Genomic DNA, 24,045 nt, shown 5'->3' with positions numbered 1-24,045 from the left:
GTCTCTCCCCACACTTACTTTCTTCTCCCACTTTTGCAACCACGTGTGGCACAGAGAAATGTCACCCAATATAATTTGGGGTAGCTTAAAAAAAAAAGGAAAGGAAAAAAGAGTTGTGTGTGTGTGTGTGTGTGTGAAAGAGAGAGAGAGAGAGAGAGAGAGATGTAAGAGGCTGCCTTGTTGTTGTTGTTATGTGGCTCCAAGTCGATTTGGACTTATGGCGACCCTATGAATCAGTGACCTCCAAGAGCATCTGCTGTAAACCACCCTGTTCAGATCTTTTTGCTTCTCCACCAGTTCTTGCATTCTCTTCTTCTCTAGTTTCCTCAGGAGCTTTATCTCCTTCCATTTTTTCTTCTCCTCCTTTTCTGGAACAGAAAGAGAGAGAGAGACGAGATCACAGAATGCACAGAGGTGAAATTAAAAACTTCCAGCAGTGTTAGTGCTGCAGTTTAAGCAACTCAACACAGAGGGCCCAGGTCTAATGCAGATCAGGCATAATAACTATTGTTAATAATAATAATAACAATAATAACAACAACAATAATAATTGTGTCATTTATTAATTGCTTCCCATCCCATGAGGCATCTTGAAGCAATGTATGATACAGCATGTATAAAAGCAGTTAAAACAACTGCATGTATGTGTGCCTGTGTGTTATGTGCCTTCAAGTTGATGAATCAGCGACCTCCAAGAGCATCTCCTATAAACCACCCTGTTCAGATCTTGTAAGGTCAGGTCTGTGGCTTCCTTGATGGAATCAATCCATCTCTTGTTTGGCCTTCCTCTTTTTCTACTCCCTTCTGTTTTTCCCAGCATTACTGTCTTTTCTGGTATATCCTGTCTTCTCAATATGTGTCCAAAGTATGATAACTTCAGTTTCATCAATTTAGCTTCTAGTGATAGTTCTGGTTTAATTTGTTCTAACATCCAATTATTTGTCGGTCCACCTAGCTCAGTATTGCCTACACTGACTGGCAGCAGCGCTTCACGGCTTCAGGAAGGGCACATTCCCAGCCGTCTGTTGGGGATTGCCCCAGGAACTCCCGCTTGCCGAGCCAGTGCTCTGCTGGGGAGCTACAGCCCTTCCCCAAAATATATATTGGGGGGTGAAGAAGAGGACAAACTCAACCCCCCCTTTTGCTCTCTGTCCATTCACAAATGGGCGATTGTAGCAACAGAGAGGCCTTGGAGAGCTATTGAGGACTAATTTCCACCCCTTTTTTCAGAGAGAAAGAAGAATCTGCTGTGTTGCCCCCAGCATCAGATTTCCAAAGGTGTCCATCAGCTACAGAACCAACCCGTCCTCTTTCTTTGCCCCCCCACTATCCCCCCAAAAGAGATGGAGAAACACACACAGAGCCAATCAAATCCTCCTTGGGCCCCTTTCTATGATGTCTTTGGTCTTCATTCGATGCCCGTTTGCTACAAAAGGCCGCTGCTTTCTGGGGGGGACGACCCCCTCCTCTCTTGTCTTCTCTGCACACTTTAAGAGCGATAAATGTTGAGGCACAAGAGCCATAAATCAATCTTGCCTCTTTCTCTCTCTCTGCCCCCCCAATCCCTATTCATGCACCAGGGGGGCTGAAAGAGGCTTGCAAAGGACCCCTCCCCTCCCAGTTCACCCCACACCCCAAAGCAGCTGTTGGGGGCTAATCTCCTTTTTTCCCCCCACTGACAACTCTGCTCCTTTTCCTCTCTCCCCACAACCACTCCATCCTTGTGCTCTTTCTCTTTCCTCTTCTCCCTCGTCCAAAAAAAATCCCCTCCTTCTCTTCCTGGCCTTTCCTCATCACCCACCCCTTGTAGGCCTAGAAGAGAGAGAGAGAGAGAGAACAGGACTCCATGGATGTCAAATTGCTCTCCAAAAGACCATGCAAGATTGATTTGATTCAGTGTCCTTCCTCCTGACATTATTTCAGAGAGCTTTTGAATAGGAAACCAGAAAGTCTAAGGCTGGAATAAAGATGTTTCTTTTCTAAAGGAGAAAAGGATTGGAGGGGGGAGGTCCCATCACAATCTGGAGTTCAGAAAAAAAACAGAGAGAAAAAACAAAGGGGGGAAAGGGAGGGGGTGCCAGAGCGAGAGCGACAGAGAAAGGGGAACAGTGGCTATTGAGTCCTTTGCAATATGTACACCTTTGAACAATGCCCCAATATACTAGGGGTCTCTCTATTAACACCCATGAATATTAAAGTCCTTCTGAAGCCACTATGGGTGCATAGACAGGGAAATACCAAACTCACAATAAGCCCCCAAAGAAAAGGCCCCTGATCTATTAAAGGCCATGAATATTAAACTGGTTTCCTCTGAGATGTTTTTGGGAACAGACGGAGAGAAAGGACAGGGAGAATTTAGGAAAAATAAAATAGCATTGTGCAAAGGGTGTGTGTGGGGGGAGAGGGACTGAGCCAATTTGAGCCAGAGCTTGAGCCACAGACAGGTAGTGGTTGTTTATTCCAGGGAGGGGGCCGCAGACATACAAGTGGGGTGACTCTGAAGTTAAGGGCTGAGCCACGCAGTGTTTGTATCTGATCCCCACTCCAAAACAACAGCCACCGTGTGGTTGCTCAGTTTGGCGTTCACAGGCACAAAGCAAGATTTGAGATACATCATGGGTGAAGGCTGACTGAGGCTGATCTGCGCCATTGCTAGTGGCAGTTAATGGCTGATCCACACAACCCCTTTTTCCAACCCACACTCCGAAACAACAGCCACCATGTGGTTGCTCAGTTTGGCATTCACAAGGGCAAAGCCAGATTTGAGATACACCAAAGGTGGACTGAGGCTGATCTGTGCTGTTGCTAGTGGCAGTTAAGGGCTGATCCGCACAGCCCTTGTTTCCATCCCACGCTCAGAACCAGTAGCAACAAGGATTTTGTATACACTGTGTGGATTAAGGCTGATGGAGGCTGATTTGTGCCATTGCCCTCTGCTGGTGGCAGCAGAATTGTTCTGTCGTCAAGTGTGTCCCTACTATGGCACATCCTGCCTCTCCCACTGGATCAGGAGCTAGAAAGTGGGAGGGAGAAAAGTTGTGGATATAAAGAAGGGATTGACTGGGAACCATGGGAAATGCCGGTCCTGAGTGGTCTCTGCTGATACTGGCATAATCCCCCCCCAAAATTGTTCAGATATTCTTCCCCTTAGTTCTATATGACTTTCATTCAGCTGTGTAGTTATACAGGGTCTCAGGGGGTCTTAGGCCCCTTACTTTTTTGGGAGAAGGGTCCCTCTGTTTCCAGCATCCTATGAGCCAATCTGCATGAAAGGGGAGGGTGCTAGCCACTGAGAAGAGTCTTCTAACTTGCTTCCTTGTCCTTTCCTGCTGATTGGAGCCAATCGGAGTGAAAGGAGGTGAGTCAACCAGTGAGAAGACTCTTCTCAGTAGCTAACACTCTCCCCTTTCATGCTGACTGGCTCCTAGGGATGTCTGTTGTTGTGGGGGAAAGCTTTAACAAGGCTCTCATTCTCGCATGGCTGTGACTATCATGAAGGAACCCTGCACTTCTGAAGTTGCCACTACACGACTGCTTCCATTTCCTTCAATGTGGGCTTCTTAGCCAAAAGGTTGAGGAAGTGGAACAGTTCTTAAATGTTTGTACTTTTTTTATACATGGAAGTGTTTTTGACATTTTTTTCTTGTTTTATGGTTGTAACTTTTGTTTCATTATGTAATTGTATATAACACCCCCCCCAGCCTTCTGCGCCAGACTCCCACTGAGCGTAAGAGTTCCGCTGGATCTGGCCAGTGGCCCATCTAGGCCAACATCCTGTTCTCACAGTGGCCAACCAGATGCCCATTGTGGGAACCCTGCCTTCAAGGGTGGAGGCAAAGAACTGTGGTTAGTGGCCTCTGAGGGCCTTATCCTGCATGAACATCTCTCTGTTCCAGCTGAATCAGGAGAGGTGGTTAAAAAGTTAGACAGGTGCCTGGAGGCAGTGACGAACTGCAGCTGAATCCTGAAAAGACAATGGTGTTATGTGTTCCAGGAGATGGGAAGATGGCAATTTTCTGGATGGGATTGCACTCTCTGGAAGGAGGAGGTTTGTAGCTTGGGGGTACTCCTGGATCCAACCTTGTCACTGGAGGCTCAGGTGCCCTCGGTGGCCGGAAGTGCCTATTTCCAGCTCCAGCTGGTTGGCCAGCAACTGGTCCTTTTGGACAGAGCTGACTTGGCAACAGTATTCCACGCTCTGGTAACTTCCAGATTGGATGTCTGCAATGCGCTTTACATGGGGCTGTCCTTGAAGACAACGCGGAAACCTCAACCTGTCCAAAACCTAGTGGGCTCCCTTTAGAACTCATATAACCCCTGTTTTAAAACTGTTGCATTAGTTGCCAGTTTGTTTCCAGGCCCAATTCAAGGTGCTCACGTTAGGGCTGAGATGAACCTTCTCCAGTAAGACCTTTAAGCTTCTTGGCAAGGTGCTCCTACTAAACTTTAAAGAGGTCCTTAAACTGTGGCCCACAGACCATCGGAGAACTGCCAGTTCCACTCAGGGGATTTGCTGAAAGGTTATGGAACAGTCAAGAGTATCCTCACTTGGCACCAAATCTGACTTTATTAATGTTTCTCAGATAATGGAGATCAAAGCTCTTTTGACCAGGACTGGATTCTCGAACAGGCGAACAAGGCCCTAGGTAAGGCTCATGATTTTTCATAATATGACATTGTGGCAGCCTACTCATTGCTCCTTCAAAAATTACATGTTAAAGGGACTCTTCTCAGTAACCTCACAGCCTTTCTGCAGTGTCCGCCCGGCCTTGTCTCCCGTAGAGAGGGTGAAAAAAAAACCCTAAAGTAACATGATGAAGAAATCCTCCTTCCGAACCACTTCTTCAGGCCCCGTCCGCACCTTCAGCAGCCGCTCCTATACGGCGGGCCCCGTCACCGCCTCTCGAGTCAGCACCTCTTACGCCTCCTCCGGCTATGGGGGCAGCAGGTTTGGAGGCGGCGGCAGCGCCAGCAGCTTCCGAGGGTCCTCCGTCGGCGGCGGCATGGGGGGTATCACGGCCGTCAGTGTGAACAAGAGCCTGCTGGCGCCGCTCAACTTGGAGATCGACCCCACCATCCAGCAAGTGAGGACCAAAGAAAAAGAGGAGATCAAGACTCTCAACAACAAGTTCGCCAACTTGATTGACAAGGTTCGCTTCCTAGAGCAGCAGAATAAAATACTGGATACCAAATGGAGTCTCCTGCAGAATCAGAAAACCACCCGAAGCAACATGGACAGTATGTTTGAGGCCTACATCAACAACCTGCGCCGGCAGCTGGACGGCTTGGGGCAGGAGAGAGCAAGGCTGGATGCTGAGTTGGCCAACATGCAAGGCCTTGTAGAAGAATTCAAGACTAAGTATGAAGATGAAATCAACCATCGTACTGAGAAGGAGAATGATTTTGTCCTTTTGAAGAAGGATGTGGATGAGGCCTACATGAACAAGATTGAGCTGGAGTCCCGTCTGGAATGCCTGACTGACGAGATCAACTTCCTGAGGCAGCTGTATGATGAGGAGCTGCGTGTAATGCAGTCTCAGATCAATGACACTTCTGTGGTCTTGTCCATGGATAACAACCGCAGCCTGGACTTGGATGGCATCATTGCCGAGGTCAAAGCACAGTATGAAGACATTGCTGCCAAGAGCCGGGCTGAAGCAGAGAGCATGTACCAGATCAAGGTGAGCCACCCCCCCCTGCACACATACACCTGGTTTACTACTGGGTGATGAGGGCTGGGCTGGGTTGGTGAGAGTCGCCACTCATTCTTCGTTTTACATTTAAATAGTACATTTTAATGTGTACTATTAATATTTATTGATGTATTTTGCTGCTATTTTGATTATTTTTGTTTGATTCCATTGTATTATTGTATTTATATATTCTCTGATTGTTTTATTATTATGTACACCGCCCAGAGAGCCCTTGGGCTTAGGGCGGTATATAAATTAAATAAATAAATAAATAAAATAAAACCTGACCCTTCTTAAAGCCAAACAGGGAATGAATGAACCGGATCTGAGCCTGACCTGAAGTGGGCAAAAGCTGATGTGGAAAAAACAGGAAAAAACTCAAAGTCACAGAACTTTGCTTACAAAAACAGGTACAGCCATTGCATCATCATCACTATTGTTGTTGTTGTTAATGTTAATTATTATTATTATTATTATTTTATCCCTCGCTTCCTGCCAAAGAAGGCAGCCTTTCTAATTTTTAAAATATGAGTTATATAGGTACCTGGATTTATAGAATGCAAGAAGTTTCTTAAGTAGCCCACCAAGGCCTCCCCGCAGTGTTTCCTGGGGTGGGGGAGTTTGAGAGTTGCTACCCTAAAAGGTTTGGGACCAGATTACCTAAAGGACCATTGTCACCCATTCATGGGAGGGACAGCGAACCTGTGGCCCTCCAGATGTTGCTTGGTTACAGCGCCCATCACTGATCATTCTGGCTGGGACTGATGGGAGGGGGGGCACAAGTTTCTCCGTCCCTGTGTTAAAGTCTGCACTGGAGGCGCTGCCTTTATGAGTGCCAGTAAGATCGATTAAGTTATTGGGTACAAGAGGCAGGGCCTTTTCAGTACTGGCCCCGTGGTTGTGAACCCTCCCCCTTCCTGCAGAACTACACACGCCCTCTATGGAGCAGGCCTCAACAGATGCCTTTGAAAATCCGTCTGTTGAAGACTGCCTTTTATAAAAGCCATGTCCGTACTGATGATTCTTGAAGGCTCCTTTAAACACCACTCTTACGGGTTTTGGAGACAGAGCCACTGATTGGAGGAGCCAGAGCCAATGACAGACAGAGCCAACTAATTCTAGTTTAGTTCCCATCTTCCCTGTGGAGTTCTGCAAGGCCAATGGCAGGACTCAGCAGGAGGAGAATGCTGGCAGGCAGCGCCACCCCCTTGCACTGATTGTAGGTAAGAAGGCAGGCAGGCAGTGATGGAGGCAGAATATGCTTGGTTCAGCAGTGCCTCGTTCGCCTTAACCGACCAGCTTTCACTGGCCCAAGGTCACTGCAGCAGAGGAATTGGCAAGCAGCAGAGGTTACAGGTGAAGTTCCTGACCAGCTGCACAAAGTCACCCTATAAATGGGACTACTCTAGAGGAGAGGGAAGCCTGTGTAAGTGCCTGCCTGGATCAGGGCCTGGCTGAGAGCCAGAAAGAGGCAGCACTCCCAGCTGCTATATATAGGCTTTCAGGCTGAGCCAGGCTAGTGCTGGGACAACAGCTCCTCTAGGGTCTACTCCAAGCTTGGACAAGGGAGCTGTTCCAGAACTGGGGAGAAGGATGCACCCAAACTTCTCTGAAGCAAGCACAGAGCATCCCTGTGAAGGAGAAGGTCAGGTTGTCAGCTGCTGGATTTGGGGTGGGTGTGTTTCAGATCTTTCAGCCAAGGGGCCTGGGAGGTTCTTCTGGATCTAGCCGCTGCTGTCCTCAAGGCTAATGTTTGAGAGTTCAGCAGGTGCAACTTGAAGGCGTTGACATGGGCCCACCTCCTTTGCAGGACAGAGGAAACATGTCACACTTGGACTGTCCCTGTTAAAGGGCAAGCAGGGAACCTTGGTAAAACGCACATCAGCACACCCTTCTGTGGTGCTTGCTGTTAGACTAGGGTTGCCAGGCTCGGGGCCTGAGACTGATCCTGTATCTTTAGGAGAAGAGAAAGTCAGCCAAGTGCAGGTGTTCTTGCAACATTGTAATGGGAAAAACCACAAGGTGGAATTATCCCTCCCCCCTGCACAACTTTTAATGATACAGAAGACCTCTTGGTTGCCAGGCCCGGCCTCCCCAAGGCCTTCTGTATCTCTTAAAGTTGTGCAGAGGGAAGGGGGAATTCCACCTTGTGGTTTTCCCCATTACAGCGTTGCAAGAACACCTGCACTTGGCTGACTTTCTCTTCTCCTAAAGATACAGGATCAGTCTCGGGCCCTGAGCCTGGCAACCCTATGTTAGACTGGTCTCCATTTGGTCTTTTGAGTGGAGGCCACCCACCCTTGCTCCATGTATGTATGTGTTTTAACTCCTTTTTCGTTTCATTGTACTGAGTCTCTTGTGTGCTGCGTAGAGGCTTCTGTAATTCAGTGGTATGCAGATTGCCAAAATCAATGACATGCGTGCAGCCTGTGGGCCAAAAAGGGCTCCATGCCCTGTTGTAAGACAGGCTGGTATATTGGTGAGTGCCAGGAGATAGCCTATCTCAGCTATTTGACCAGGAACGTCCCATGTGGAAGCATTGCTCAGGGCTGGCTGATGTAGGCTGGGTCCTGAATCTGTTTCAAAGTGCCCTGCCTGTTTCTGGGTGGGTCATGGATTTGGAGGAAATTACTCTGGAGGAATAAATGAAGTGTTGGAAGTGGGGCAAGAGCAACTCCTGGTTTGTTCTTTTGTTTAAGCTCCAGAAGGAAGATAGAGCGAGGGTCCTCCAGATGGATAGGCTTTGTTTACCTTTTACCTGTGATGCTCTGACTGACTTCCTTCTGTCGCTAGACTGTGATGCCTTTAGGAAAGCTTACCTGCTCCTCCTCCTCCTCCTGCCCTTTCTGCCCTCCTTTGTCCTCCTGCTGTCCAGGAGAGAGGAGACATCCCTTTGTCCCTGCTTTCTTTCCTACCATGAGGCTAACTCCCGCACCTGGGCGTTATGCCTCCAACTTAACTAGTTAGTTAGAACTAGGTTTGCTTTTCTATCTACTATGTATTTCTATATATAAAGTAGCTTTTCTTATTTTACTAAGTCTCCAGTCTCAGTGATGCTGATGCAGGGTAAAAGCCTGCTTTCTCAGGCAAACGCATGCACATGCTGGCACACTCGCATTTCATCATCTGCTGTTACTCTGCTGCTGTGGTGTTGCTTTAAACGAAATTAAGCACACAATTACACACAGCACAACATGACAAACATCGGAAGAGGCTGGCTGGTGGATCAGGCCAGCGGCCCATCTAGTCCAGCCTCCTGTCCTCGCAGTAGTCAACCAGATGCCTCCTTAGGGAACCCCCCAAGGCATACTGTCTCCGACAGTGGAGGGACAGCAGAGCCATCGTGGCTGGTAGCCATTGATACTAGCCTTATCCTCCACGAATTTGCCTAAACCTCTTTTCAAGCCATTCGAGTTGCTGGCTGTCACTGGATCTTTTATGGGAGCGACTTCCAGAGTTTAATTGTTTAAGTTCATTTTGGAAGCAAGCGTGTAGTGTTCTGGGGGTTTGGGGGGGTCTTAGACCCCTTACTTTTTAACAAGCAGGGTCCCTGTGTCTCCAGCATTGTATGAGCCAATCAGCATGAAAGGGGAGGGTGCTAGCCACTGAGAAGAGTCTTCTAACTTGCTTCCTTGCCCTTTTCTGTTGATTAGAGCCAATCGAAGTGAAAGGAGGTGAGTCAGCCACAGAGAAGACTCTTCTCAGCAGCTAACAGTCTCCCTTTTCATGCTGAGTGGCTCCTATTGCTGTGGGACAAGGCTCTCATTAACAAGGATCTCATTCTCAACCCCACAGCAAAAAAGGGGCGAGTGGGTGTGCCTGTAACTAACATGAAGGGATCCTGCACTTCTGAACAGCAGCCTCGTGGAAAATTCAGAAGACTTTATCTAGGGGTGATTTGGGGGTAGCAAACAGGAGTAACTGAGGGGCAGTTGGATTGATGTGGAGTAGCATCTGTTGTGGGATTAACTGGGGGAAACGAATAGAAAAAGAACTTTCTGGAGGGGTGATTTGAGGTAGGATGCAAATAAATGGAAAGACTTCATCTGATAGGTGAAGCAATCTGATCATTATCTGGGCTGATTTGGATGGGAAGTTTGACTCCTTTTTGGAGACATTTAAATTCTATATTTCCTTCTGTACCTTTAAAGCGAGCATTTGCAAATGATCTGGGCTTTGGATGTCGATTGCCCGAATCTTTCAAGTGCCTAGTAACCCCCCTCAAACCACTGCTGCTTTCCTGCAAATGCCCCCTTGAGCAGCCCTGTTGAATTGCGGCCTCTGGGTGATCTGCAAACTTCCCCGGGCATCCAACCCCTGCCTGAAACGCCCAGCTGCTGGCAGCTCGCTGGAAGTGTCAGTGCTTTTGCCGCTTAGACCTTGAGCCGACAGGAGGAGCTCCGTCCTCTGCAGAGCGCCCAGAGAGAGCTTCACACGCGTCGGGCGCCTGCGTTCCGCCGGGGAGGGATCCCCGAGCCCCCGAAGCAAGTCTATGCACGGATCAAGCGCCATGGGGTTCACGACAAACTTTCCTTTAACCAGCCGCGAAATATAACTTTACTATTATTAAATAATAATAAACAACCGGGAAAGGCTTTCCCCCACAATCAGAGCTCCCCGCGAAACTTTCCCACGAAACGCGTGTGATATGAAAGGCAGAGGGGTAAATCTTTTTGTGCAAGCATTTGGCTAAATTCGATTTGAAGGATTTGCTTGTGTGCGGTTATTCCTTCCGTTTTCGCGTTTTTTAAATTTCTGTCTCGTTTTTTGGCTGCTTTGTATTTTCAAATCGCTGTCATCCGCCTCGGGACCGCATTCCGGGTGAGAGGCAGACGACAGATATAGAATGGGTTGTTATTCATTCAGGGGAGCACGCAGCCTTTCGTAAAGAGTCCTCCCTTCTCTAGCGCCACGCCAAAGGTTTGCATATCCAGGAAAATCTCTGCCGCCAAAAGTACCTGTTCAAGATGAGATGTTTGGACTGCGCGAATTACTGAATCTGCTGCCGGACACGCGTCGCTTCGGGAGTGATCTGCGCTCCGCCGTTTGGAGCGCAGCTCTGACGAAGCGGAGAACCCACGTGTGAATGCAACAAGCACGCCTCCGCTGCCGCCTAACGTAGTCTCTAGGGACTGCCGCAGACCAGAGCGCTCGGCTCGCCGATCCAAAAAAGCCCGTCCACGCGCCACTTTTCCAGACCCCCTTCCCCCGTTTTCGTTTTCAACCGGGTGGTCTGCGGAAGCGCGTCGCGGGACAAACGATCCGTATGAACCGGTCTGGAGAATCCGTCTCCGGCTCTAACAAAAAGGTCAGACAAGGCTCCGCGCCTCGTTTCTTTTGACTTCACCTTTATAATATTTAAAACAACAGCCTGCCCATCCATTTATTGGAAGAACAAATTGCTTTTCCTTATAAATATGTTATTATTTGGGGCATAAAACGTTTTCTTGGGGATAGTGGCGCCAGAAAAAAATTTTCCCTACCTCTAAGGTTTTTTGTTTTTCAAGGATGGGGCGCGCGCGATGTTGGCACGGTTGAATGACGATTTGGGGAGGGGGTCTTTCAAAGGAGGGCTGAACCCAAACTGCGCTGCTTGGACTCCAAGTCTTCAGCGTAGATCCAGGGGTGTAGTCGTGCAGGAGCGGGAATCCCAGACCCCATTGCTTTTTGGGGGGGAGGGTCCCTGTGTCCCTAGCGTCCTATGAGCCAATCAGCACGAAAGGGGAGCATGTCAGCTTCCAGAAGACTCTTCTCAGTGGCTATCTTTGCATTCCTCTTTTTGAACCCCAAAAAGACATACCTGTCCTCATCCTGCATTCATTGCTGGACAGACAAAGGAAAAGACGGAAAGCTCATGTTTATGGCATCACCTTAGAAGGGGGCGTGGCTGTGGGGGGTGGCACGACAGTCCTGAAGGGACCCTGCACGTCTGAGTTTGGCCCTGCGCTACCGCATAGATCTGCTTCTGACACACACACGTGTATGTGTGGCAACTGTTGGCAAACTTGCCCCCACAACAAAAAACGAGTTCAAGGTATTGCTTCTAACCCATTTCTGCGGTTGTATTTGTTGCAGATAATAATAATAATGGAAAGTCTGGGTTTCTTTCGTCGAGATTTACAAATCGGGATCCATCCTCGCAGAAAGCCTGAAGGCTCCAGCAGCCTGCAACCCGACGATGTCCCTCGGGAGAGACCCCCTTTGCGTCTTGCTTCCGAGCAAACCTCTCTGCCTTTTTGTTAAAGGGGGGGACCCGCGATTCCCGCAGGGCTGTGTTTTTCGGCGCGCGATGCCGCCCCTAGAATCGGCTTCTGTTGGTGGGTTGCGGGGGAGGGGAAAATAAGATAAAAGGGAAAATGTGTCTGACTGTTTGTTTTCTTTTTACACGTCAGTCAATGCTTCCTCGCTTCTGAAGTGGGCCTTTCGGCTACCCCCGCCCTCCTCCAAAACCATCGTGGCCTTAAATTTAAAAGCACGCCTCTTGCAATTCTCTCTCAGAGCTTTATTAGGGTCGATGGTGGGGTGGGGTTTTTTTGTTTTTTGTTTTGGCCAGGGTTTTAAAAAAAGAAAATCGACGCCCGCCTGGCCGCTGAATTATAGCAGCCCCTTAAACGGATTTGAAAGGGCTTTTTTAAAAAACTGGTTCGGAGCGAGCAAATCGGCGCCGAAGCGGAAACGACCTGTACCTGTCACCGTCAGGTGTCACCATGATCGTGTCATCAATATCATCATCTTTTTTGTCTTTTATCGTAGGAAAAACAGGCACACAAACACACCTGAACCATTTCGGGTCTGAAATGTGCGATAAAACAAATGGTTTCTCTTTTTCTCTGTGCAATCCAGTTCCACTCCGGACTGAAGGGGGGGAAGGTTATGTAGACAAAAAGAGAGGCAGGCTCCAGGTTTCTTGTTTTTTGTTTTGCCTTGTCTCTCCTTTAAAGAGACGCATCCTTCAGTCAGTTTCTGATCACCCCCGCGGAACTTTGCAACATCTTTTCCTGTCCTGTCTAAAACGAAAAACGCCTGTGTGAGTTGTGTGTGTGAGAGAGAGAGATTTAAAATTGAAAACCCAGCGTACCATTTCCCCGGGACGTTTGGTCGTTTCAGCCAGGTCGAGTTTTGTATTTGGGACGGAGACGTTTCGGTGCCGGCTGCTTCCGTCTGCAACGGTTCGGAGCAGTGTCCCTGTCGACCAGCCTTCGTTCGGGGTCCCTCCGGCGCGATCCGATCGAGCGGCGGCGCTTGCGAGAACCCCCCCTGCATTTCTCCGCTTAAGATAACTCCTGAATCCGATTTCTCGCTCGCTCCCCCCCCCCGCCCCAATCCTTCACTCTGATCCTATCAAAGCTCTTTGCACACTGTGCGCCCCCGAGTTTCCTAGGGGGCAAACAGCTCCGGGATCTATCTTTATAGGGCGCTCTCGTCTCTGGCCCCAAACGACCCGCTACTATGCCTGGCGATGGGATGCTTTCGGGTGCAAGGGATTTAAAACCCAAACCACGAGCGCTCTGAAGCAAGGCGCTGGCCTCTTCTCCTCCCCGCACCGCGTACACATTCCCAGCAGAAACTCTTTTAACTCGTCTGGATAGCTCAGAGCGCCAGTTCAGTCGGTCTGGAAGAAAAAATGCCAAATGCCTAGAGAAATGCACGTCGTGTTTCACCGAACGTATTTCTTTCCTCCGACGTACAGCCGCTACTTCAGGAGGGAATTTCTTTTCCGGGAGAGACTCGAGCATTTGCAGGGGTGCTCAGAGCTGTCCGGACCTGCGGGGTTTTTTGGCACTGTGGGGAGAGAATTAGACGGGGTTGCGTGTCCAGATTTGGAGGCTGCGGTGAGAGGCGTTTGAGGCGTGGCTGGTGGAGGTGAAGTATATATCTTTATTCCCCCCTCCCTAAGGATTCGGAAAAATCATTGGAGAGGAAGGGCGACCCCCCTCCCTCTGATCTGCGCCCCCCCTCTTAGGCCGTTTCCAAAGGCGCGGCCGGCTTGGTCAATTGCGCAAGTCAGTTTCACGCCTGGTCCCAAGCGCCTTCCTTGCCGGCGCACCGCGCGGGATCGCCAGCCCGTCGCCCACGCCCTGCCACTCCACGCTGCCTCCCCGACCCACTTCACCCGAGCCCCATATCCGCATCCTCTCGTTCGCTCCATCCCCCCCCCATTTCCAATCCGAGATGGTGTGTGCGTGTGCGGAAGAGATGGCCCTGGCCTTGCGAAGTGCTCTAGGATCTGGACGCGCCAGGATCGTTTCCTCACTTTCCCAACCCCTCCGTTCCTCCGCTGCCCCCTTTCCTCGAGTGGATGGAAAGACGCTGGCAAGGTTTTTGCAAAGCGCCTTCGGAAATAGCAGGTGGCGGGGGGAGGTAACCCCCTCCCTCCCCCCCTCCCTCCCTCTCCGTGTCACCATTGGTGGGCTCAGGGTGGGCTCGGAGAGGCAAACTCTCCGCCTCTCTCTCTCTACCCCCGTCTGCCTTTCTCTGTATATCAGCTGCCCCCACCCCTCTTAAAGAAGGAGGGGTCCCCCCCTCGGTTTGCTTCCTTCTGGTGGATCAAGTCTCTCTTGCGACGTCAGGGGAGGGAGGGGGTCATTAATAACCAATTAGAGAGGTCACTGGAGCGCATATATACCAGTCTCCAGGATCTGGCCGAGTGGACTCCGCCACTCGCCACGCGAGCCCAAACTTGGGGCTCTCCGCCTTAGACCAGAGACAGGCTTGAACTGCCTTCTCTCTCTCTCTCTCTCTCTCTCTCTCTCTGTCCCCCCACCCCCAAATTTGAGCCAGCCGCCCAGGATTTCTCCCCCCCCCCGCTCCTCCAATCTTCCTCGGTTATACACCTGCCGAACCCCATTTTCTTGCGCTCTCCCTCGGGGGCAGGCGCCCGCCCGCTCCGTCGATGATGGGCTCCGTCCTTCCGGCTGAAGCCCTGGTCCTCAAGGGCGGCTTGAAGGGGCCGGGCCTCTCCCTGGCCGAGGTCATCACCTCGGATATCCTGCACAGCTTCCTCTACGGCCGGTGGAGGAACGTTCTGGGCGAGCAGCTCTTCGAGGAAAAAGCCGGAGGGGGCGGCGGCGGCGGCGGCCACGGCAACCCCAACCCCAACCCCAAAACTGCCTTCACGGCGGAGGTGCTGGCCCAGTCTTTCTCTGGAGGTGAGTCCCTTAACCCTGGGAGACCTCCTGGCGGCTAGGGTGAGGACGCGTGGGGGACGCAGAGTTGAACGCCGAAGGAACTCCACTTGTATTCCGTGGGGTTTGCTCTCCATGGAGTGGGGGTGAAACTGGCTGCCTGACGGCGCCTGCTGGGGAGGCAGCGCTGCTGAGCCCCACGAGGCTCCCTGCCGGGGAAGTGGGGCGAGGGTTGCAAATCGGCTCCCGTCCGCTGGGCAGCAAGGTCGGCTAGGCTCTATGGGGCTCGCTTCCCGGGAAAGGCGCAGGGTGGAGAGAGCATCCTTGGCCATCGAGTCTTCCGTCTGCGAGGGAGCTGGGTGCGTTCCCGGGCGCGATCCTGCCGAACTTCAAGGCACACTTTTGCGATTGCCTTGTGGAGGGGGGAGGGAGGGGAGAAGAAAATATCTTCCGAGGAAGACAGGCCAGGTGAGCCCCCGACGGAGATGGGCTCCCGAAGACAGCCGGCTGGGTCAAACTCGCGCTTGTCTAGAAGGGATCCGAGGGGGTCTTGCGCAGGTTGGCCCCGTCTCTCCAGCCCATCTAGCTGGGATCCCGGGAAATACCCATAAAACGGGCAGGATGCAAATAACGCGCTTGTGTCTTGCTGGGGGGGATTATCTTTCTTTATTCTCTGGCACACCACCGGTGCGTTTCTCAGGGGGCGCTTTTCTAACTGCAAAGGCGCGCAGGACTTCTCAAACACCATATTTGCCTCTCCACCCCTCTTGGCTCTTCAGGAGCAACCTTCTGTTTCCCCTCGGCCAGCCCCGCAAATGCGCACAGCAGATTTTGCGCGGAGGGGGGCAGAAGATCCGCAGCGTTTGTCTTCGGTGGCTCTCTGCAACCCCAGAAATAACAGGAAGGGGCCATAGCTCAGTGGCAGAGCGTGTACCTTGCATGCTGAAGGTCCCAGGTTCAGTCCTTCCCAGATTCTGTCTTCTAGTCAGAATCATGAGGACTTGAGTCTTAGTTTATTTTAGATGAGGGGCGGTCGTTCAGTGGCAGAGCGCCTGCTTGGCATGCAAAAGGTTCCTGGTTCAATCCCCGCAGGCATCTCCAGGTAGGGCTGGGAGGGACTTCTGGCCTGAAACTGTGAGAGCCGCTGCCAGTCAATGCAGACAACACTGAGCTGGACCGACCAATGGTCTGACTGGGTATGCCTCCTATGTCCTGGGAGATACTTGGAATAAAATACCTTGAAAGAAAAAGAGAAAGTGGGTCCAAGAACACCTCTGTGCCCCCCTCCCAAAGCAAAATAAATACTTCAGCCCCCACTCCCTCCATCCTCCCTAAAAATCCACAAGACCCCATCCTAAATCTGCCCACCACCCGGCCCTTTGGCTTGTCTGCTCTCTCACCTTTGGATGTGTAACTACACATAGTCTGACCTCCTTCCCACAGCCTTATTTTTTTTGTAAAAAAAAAAAGATTATTATTTAAATCATCCCCCTGTTTCTGACTTCCCCATTCCTTTCCCTCGATTTTCCTTTTCGCCCCCCCCCCCCCCGTAAGCCTTTTGAAAGCCTCCGGCATTTAAAGTCTTATTAAGCATGTAATAGCAGTTGACTGATGAAAGAGATATTTTAAATTCATTTAGTTAACTTGGGCCTGACCTGGGGTGGGGTGGGGAGAAAGTTCCCACTTAAACCAAGAACTTAAAAAGGGCAAGGAGGGTGAGAGAGAGGGAGAAGAAGGGGACTTTTTTGCAGGGGCGATGGTGCTGGGCGCACATTTTTCTTTTCTTTAAAACGTCTCAAGTTCTTAGTCCTCATTCATCAGCCCTGGGACCATCTCTTTCCTCCCCGGGCACCTCTGTGACTCCCCGTTCCGCCCCTGGAAGATTACTGTTCCTTTCTTAATTTGCCATGAAAACTCTCATTCTGTCGCCTTTCAGGGGATGTCAACCAGCTAATCCTCCCCCATTTTGTGCGGAGAAATTCCTGGGCCTTTTAAAACAAGCTTCTGAGGGCATTCAAGGCCTGCCTTGAACGGGCAACAGCATTCTCCTAAGGCTAATGAATTTAGAATTAGTGGTTCTCTTTCCAAGCGCCTTGAATGAATGCGGATCACTTTAAACAGCGTGACAAATTGCCTTATGGAGTGCGGTGGACACCATTTAACCCTCTTTTTCTCAGGCCTGCAACCTACTTTTTCCCAGGTTGGCTGCCACAGGCTGGTTTAGAAAGAGAGGCTTGTAAAAGTTTTCCTCCTCCATCCCGTTGGGGTGTCCCCCATGCGCCTCTGTCAAGGGCAGATGCGCCACACGTGAGGTCTGTGAAGACAAAAAGGGGCATGTGCACGGCGTCCAGTGAGCATCCGAAGAACACTGCTTGGATCTAGCCCACCATCTGGGCCTCACAGTGGCTGAGTAGCTAAGAATGTAAGGAAAGCCCTGCCAGATCAGGCTAGTGGCCCATCTAGTCTGGTGTCGTGTTCTCACGGTGGCCAACCAGAGGCCTCTGGGAAGCTCTCAAGCAGGCTCCTTTCGGCTCTGGACTCCATGCCTCTTTGCCTATGTATGCGTGGGTGCTCTTTGATGGAAGGGCTGCAGCTCAGTAGCTTTGCAGGCAGAAGGTCCTAGGTTCAAATCCAGGCATCACCAGGTAGACACCCTATGTGGAGTCCTGAGGAGCGGCTGCCAGTCGGTGTAAATGCTGAGCTAGACTCTGCAGACAGCAGCTTCCCGTGCTTGCTGAGTTTAGCCGATGTATTAACTGCGCTTACTTCCAAATGTGGTGAGTGATTTTTGATGTGAGTGGGGCCCCTCTGCTGAGCGGGCCCCCGGTCACCTGCCTTACAAGTCCTACCCTAGTGGCGCCGCTAATGATGGATGGGTTATCTCGTTCCACTGGCAAAAGGTGGAGCGATTTAGGGTGGTCCTTAGGGCACAGCAGGCGAAAGGTCCTCTCCTTGGCAGGGAACCTCCCTGGAGAAATGAGCACGGCGGCATGAACATGTGTAAAAGTGAGCTTTTTTTTAGAGGCACATATGGAGAACTTGGGGGCCATCAGGGCGTGTCTTTAGGATAACAGACATCCAGGGCCCCTCTCAGCAGAATGAGTAGGGTTCCCTCCAACACACGTAATGCAACATACAGTAATATATATTACCATCGAACAAGAGAGATCCCAGTAAGAATATTGCATTTAGAGTATAACCTTATGTAACTGTATCACTAGGAAGCTGCCTTATAACCAAGTCAAACTCTTGGCTCATCTAGCTCAGTATTGTCTACACTGACTGGCAACAGCTCTCCAGGATTTCAGACATGGTTCTCTTCTGGTCCTAGCTGGAGATGTTGGGCTCTGACCCTGGGACCTTCTGCATGCAAAGCAAGTGCTCTGTCACTGAGCAGCGGCCCTTCTCTCTTCCACTGATGTGGACCTTGGTGCTCCTGTGGGTCCTGGTTAGCTTATCCTTTCCCAGGAATTCCAAATATTCTGTGGATGCGTCCCAGACTCACACGTCCCTGCTCTTGCAAACATGCATGCACCTCTCCGAGTTGGCAGCTGAAGGCCAACATATGTCCTTTTAGAATCTGGGCCACAGAGTGCCCTCTCCGTCTGAGGTTGGGTGGCGCAGAGCTTGACCGATGGGTACAGTTGTGGGTGCACTGCATGTGGGCACTGCCTAGAGTCTGTGCATTGCACACCTATCCTCCTGCTGGCACTGTGATAAGTGCATCTGGGTAGATGATAGCTAAAGCGTGTACATTCCTGGGATGCATGTTTGGTGCGTGCGGGTCAGTGGTGGTGTCAGACCAGGGCTTTGGGGCAGAGGTCAGGGGCCCCATTCAGCAGGATGAGCAGGAGGGTCCCCAAATACAGCAGTGCTGGCTTATCATATTTGGAAGTATGTGGAATGATATAGATGACCAATTAAAGAGGAAGTGCGATGAGAAGACAAGTCCAGAGTCAACAATGAACTAACTGCTGTGTGTGCGTGTGGTGTATTGGAGAGGATGTGAATTGGAACCTGCTGTGTCTTTGAGTGTGGAGCATACATTTCCAGAGGCGTACACGATTTTAAGAGTATAAGAAAAGCTCTGCAGTATCAGACCGAATGGTCAATCGGCTTCAATATCCTGTTTCCAAGGGAGGACAGCTGGGTGCCTGCTATGAAGGAAACAGCCCGGCCTTGTTCTTTCTCCCTGGCACTTGCTATTCACCTCCTTGAAAGTTTCAACTGAAACCTGGAGCGGATGCCACAGGCTTACCCTATCGTCGGCGTTTGTGGGACGCTGAGGTGTCTTACAGGCGGGCTGCACAGGGATTTGTGTGTGTGCGCGCGTGCACATGCATGGTGTATATAGTTACAGAGACAGGGGTTGATGAGTGGAAATGAAAGAGTGTGGGAGCATTATCTAGCTGCAAGTAAGACTTGCAACAAAATGTCATAAGGTATTTTCTCCTCTTAGGAGTGCTCCTGTTCAGGCCTGTTGGCCAGCCATGCCCTTTACCAGAATATTCCATTCCCTTTATTCTTTTCCATAGTTATGTTTTCCATGGCTATCAAACTTCACTGGGCTGTTTGGAGAGGAGTGTGGCCCTTTTAGTGTTTTTATTTTTTAAGAGGTGCCTGTACCTCTGCAAGCCTCATCCATTCCTGGCTCTTTTGGCTCCATTTCGTTCGGCACCCTCCACTTGCTCTTAGAGGGAAGAATCTCATCCACTCTAATAAGGGACATGAGTTGGTGACGCGGAGGGACCTCTCTGTCTAATAGTGCACGTTTGCTGAAGCGCAAGCCTGTGCATCTGTTGTCTTGTGCTTCTGATTGTGTCTAATGTGATTTGAAAGGTGCACATCAGGAACTGTGATCGGTCACATGGTGGCATAGAGACTGGGGTGCAAACGGACACCACAAACAGGTGGCTTACATGCATTGTCTTGTCAATATAAGTAGATGTCAAGTCAGGTTGCAGAATGTAAACTAGTTTGAGCGATTATTTAATATTTACATGGCTTCATCAGTGTGTGTGTGTGTATCATAAGAACATAAAAACAGCCCTGCTGGATTAGGCCAGTGGCCCATCAAGTCCAGCCTCCTGTTTTCACAATGGCCAACCAGATGCCTATTATGGGAAGCCCACAAGCAGGACCTGAGCGCATCAGCAACTTTCCCCTTCTGTGGTTTCTAGAAACTGGTTTTTGGAAGCATGCTGCCTCCATACCTACACTGACATTGTTCTTCACTTGGATAACACTCCTTATGCACTTATTTGCATGCTATACCAAGCACATGACAGTACATGAAAATTCTGTAATAATAACGTAAGCCAGACATGACGAGTCGCTGCCCCAGAGTCCTTACACTCTAAGTTTAATCAGAGGCACTAAAGGGAAGAAGGTTCAAGAATAATGTGGGTGGGGAGGTGTGAGGCCATTCTGTGATATTATTATTATTGTTATTATTGTTATTATTATTATTATTTATTAAATTTATATCCCGCTCTTCCTCCCAGTAGTAGCCCAGGGCAGTAAACTATATCGGTATACATATATATAGGTGGCAATCTATATGCATATAGACGGGGTAATCCTTCAGATGAATGTATGTTTCCTGATTTAGGCTGTGTACACATCATACATTTAAAGCACACTGCTCCTGGGAATTATAGTTTGTTAAAGGTGCTGGGAATTGTCACCCTGTGGGGAGGAAACTACACTTCCCAGGATTCTTTTGGGGAAGGGGAATGTGCTTTAAATGTATGGTGTGTGCAGGGTCATTGCTTTGATGATGCGCCTTGACCAGGCAAATGAGCATTGTTCGCTGTCTGTTCCTGCGTCTCCCCAACCATGCCTTTGTGTGAATGTGCACCATGCGTGCACTATTTTTGCCAGAGCTGAAAGGCGTAGAGAAAAATATTATATGTATACTTTAATGTGTATAGAATTTATGTGGCTCCTGTCCGTTTCCCATGTGGCTCACGTGAACCTTGTGCCTCTCGTCTGCCTTCTCCTGTGCAAACTGCACAATTATCCTTCCAGCCTGCTAAGCTGTAATTTGACCCAATTGGGCTTCCATGAGGACTTAGCCAGCTCAAAACGCAAATGCGGCCACCGAACCAGCCTGTGGATCGGGCTGCGTGTCGAGCCACGGGGAGCAGTGCAATTATGCAATTTGCTTGATTCCTGCCTGCGCACTCAAGGTGAGCTTCTCTTTTAACCTCTCTCCCCTTTTAAGAAAACTGTCTCTTCTGAGAGAGGGCAATGGAAGTGAAGTGGCAATTGGAGGGGGGGACATTCGGTCTCTGTGGCTCAGAGCGCTGGCACATGAGTGGACTTTCTTTCGCTCCCAGGTGGAACGATGGATTCCAAAATTGGGGTACCATTTCCCTGGGTTCCTCTCTTGCCCTGTTTGGAGAATGCCGGGTGATTTGTGTGTGCATCTTGCTTCCTCTTGATTCTGGATGGGAATACAGTGGCTGATTAACCCTGATGGCTGTGTTCTCCCTCCCCTCTCGGAGGCATTATGCTTCTGAATACCAGGTGCTGGGAACTGCAGGGGAGAGCTGCTGTGGCACTCAGGCCCTGTTTGTGGGCCTCTCATCGGGGCATCCGGTTGGCCACTGTGGGAACTAGATGCCAGATTAGATCCTGCGGAGCTCTTCTTATTTTCTGACATGTTCACGTTCTTAAATTCAAGAGGGACATGAACAATGCATGGCAGGATAACGACAAATAATTTAATGGCCGGCCCTGCCATTAGGCAAAGGGAGGAGTCTGCCTCAGGTGGCCGATGCTCGGATGACGGCGGCAGCATTACTAGCTCCCCTAGTCATCCCTCCTCAGCCTCACACCTCCACACAGATAGGATTGGGCTGCACCAGCAATGCCGCGTGGATTAAGACAGCAAAGTTTGTGTGCATGCGTTCAAACTGTGCATAAATCCATAGGTTATGTTGTACTTTGTGGCAATGATTTACCTCTCGCCGCTGCATCTTTGTTCTTTGTATTTTGGAGGCCCACATCTTTGGCCTTTGGGAAGCGTGGGCAGGGAGTGTTTATTCTGCGTTTGCTGTGTCTGTTGCTCGGGAAGAAAATGTCCCTCCCAAAGCCAGTGCTGCACATGTTCAGGATGACTATGCGCTTTGACTTGGGGGGCCATTGGCCGCTGCACCCCACAGCAACGAAATGTCTTGAGGCGTCCCCATTAATCACGAATCGGAGAGTGCCAATTTAATAACATTGGGCAAAGCATACAATCTGTTTTCATGACTGGGTGAGAACAGGACTCTTAGATCCTGCATGTGAAGCCCAGTTTGGATGGCCAGTTAATTTTTATTCATTTGGCTGTTTTGATATGCCACACATTTATTTTTCCCTCTCCCCCCCCAACACTCTAGCAGGTTCTTTGAGGATCCCCTAATTGTGATCCTGAGCTCTCCTTGTCACATTTCAAATGACCAAAGTCCTGCGACATATGATGTTCTGGCGATTCTGATGGCAACCATGGACAGTAGGCCAGTGGTGCTTTAAACCCCGCTGAGGGCTGATTTTGAGGGAAAGAGTTGCTTGCTTAGGGGAACCCACTGAGTTGCCAGGCGAGGTGAGATTTTTAACTGGGAGCAAGATATTTATTAAATTTTATTTCTTTATTAAATTTATATCCTCCCCTTCCTCCTAGAAGGAGCCCGGGGCAGCAAATAAGGTCATGATATTTGTTGTTTGCTTACAAATTCATGATAGGCTTGTCATCTGTGCTGGTTAACGATATCTTCTGCGTACAGAAACAGTACATATACCGAGTCGAGATATTGGTCCATCTAGCTCAGTATTGTCTGCACTGATTGGCAGGAGTTCTCCAGGGTTTCAGTGAGGGGACATTCCCACCCCCACCTAGAGATGCCAACTATTGGACCTGGGACTTTCAAAGCAGCTGCTCTACTACTAAGCTATTACCCCTTCTCCGAAGAGTAAATGAGTCTAGTCCTCGTAGTTCTGAACAAAGGGCTCAATTAAACAGGAGCATAGGGAGGTGCCTTATGCCGAGTCAGACCACTGGTCCATCTAGCTCCATATTGTGTGCACTGACTGGCAGCATCCCTTTAGGGTTTCAGGCAGGGCACATTCCCAGCCCTACCCAGAGATGCCACTGGAGGCTGAACCCGGGTCCTTCTGCATGCAAAGCAAGTGTGCTACCCCTGAGCTAGGCCTCTTCCCCTAAAAATGAAGTAAGAATCTAGTCCTCATGATTCTGAATAAATTCATGATAGGCTGAGTCAGAGCAGTGGTCCGCCTAGGTCAGTACTGTCTGCACTGACAGGCAGCTGCTCTCCAGGGTTTCAGGCCGGGAGTCAGGCACTCTGCCACTGAGTCACGGCCCTTCACCAGGAGACACCGGAGAACCGCGGTGACGCCAAGTACCTCTTTCGCACCCTTCTCGCAAGCGCTCAGGGACATCTGCTGGCCACTGATGGAAACAGAACACTGGGCTAGGCGATGGCCCTTTGGGCTGATCCGGCGAGGCAATGCTTAATCCCCTTTCCCTGCTTACCCCACGCTGCTTCTCGGACACAACCAAGTTGGCCCAACAGCTTAGTGTGTTCTGAATAAATGTTTAAGATTTGGATGAACCCCAAAATTTGGATGAACCCCAAATGGGTCAGGAGGTTCACATGAACAGGTGACCCTGTCTGCACTTGCAGTCGATTGACCACATTAGACAAGGACATGTTAATGGCTAGACCCTCGAGCCAGCAAGGAAGGGATCCCCCTTTTCATTCTGTCTTAACCCTCTCCTCCCTCTCTTTTTTCGTCATCTCTGCCTGATGCCCAGAGGTCCAGAAGTTGTCCAGTCTGGTGCTGCCTTCGGAGGTCATCATCGCCCAGAGTTCCATCCCGGGAGAGGGACTTGGCATCTTTTCCAAGACCTGGATCAAAGCCGGCACCGAGATGGGACCTTTCACTGGCCGGATCATCTCCCCGGAACACGTGGATCTTTGCAAAAATAATAATCTCATGTGGGAGGTAAAAACACAAGGCCGAGGCAGTGAGGCTGTGTGCAGTTAAACCCCATCTGGCTGTACATACAAAGCAGTATCATACCACTTTAAATATATGTCCCCCCCTTAATCCTGGGAACTGTAGTTTGTTAAGGGTGCTGACCGTTGTTAGGAGACTCCTGTTCCCTTCATGGGACTACAGTTCCCAGAGTTCCCTAGGAAGAGGGATGGGTTGTTAAA

The 24,045-nt window shown here is 50.1% G+C and overlaps 2 protein-coding genes across 2 annotated transcripts in view; both read left to right on the top strand.

The window, feature by feature from the left end:
* Nucleotides 1-4,804: 4,804 nt before the first annotated feature.
* On the top strand, nucleotides 4,805-5,729 carry LOC133373992 (keratin, type II cytoskeletal 8-like). Its single transcript, XM_061604495.1, has one exon. The coding sequence runs from the start codon at nucleotides 4,812-4,814 to the stop codon at nucleotides 5,727-5,729; it is 918 nt and encodes a 305-aa protein (XP_061460479.1). The 5' UTR covers nucleotides 4,805-4,811.
* Nucleotides 5,730-6,860: 1,131 nt separating this feature from the next.
* Nucleotides 6,861-24,045, top strand: part of PRDM12 (PR/SET domain 12) — a 32,054-nt gene continuing 14,869 nt past the window's right edge. Inside the window, exons 1-2 of the mRNA XM_061603852.1 lie at nucleotides 6,861-6,916; nucleotides 23,640-23,830. Coding sequence (XP_061459836.1) covers nucleotides 23,756-23,830 — 75 coding nt within the window. The 5' untranslated portion in view covers nucleotides 6,861-6,916; nucleotides 23,640-23,755. The remainder of the gene's footprint in view (nucleotides 6,917-23,639; nucleotides 23,831-24,045) is intronic.

This window comes from Rhineura floridana, chromosome 20, assembly GCF_030035675.1.
Source record: "Rhineura floridana isolate rRhiFlo1 chromosome 20, rRhiFlo1.hap2, whole genome shotgun sequence".
Taxonomy (NCBI): domain Eukaryota; kingdom Metazoa; phylum Chordata; class Lepidosauria; order Squamata; family Rhineuridae; genus Rhineura; species Rhineura floridana.
This window is presented reverse-complemented; position numbering and strand designations above follow the sequence as displayed.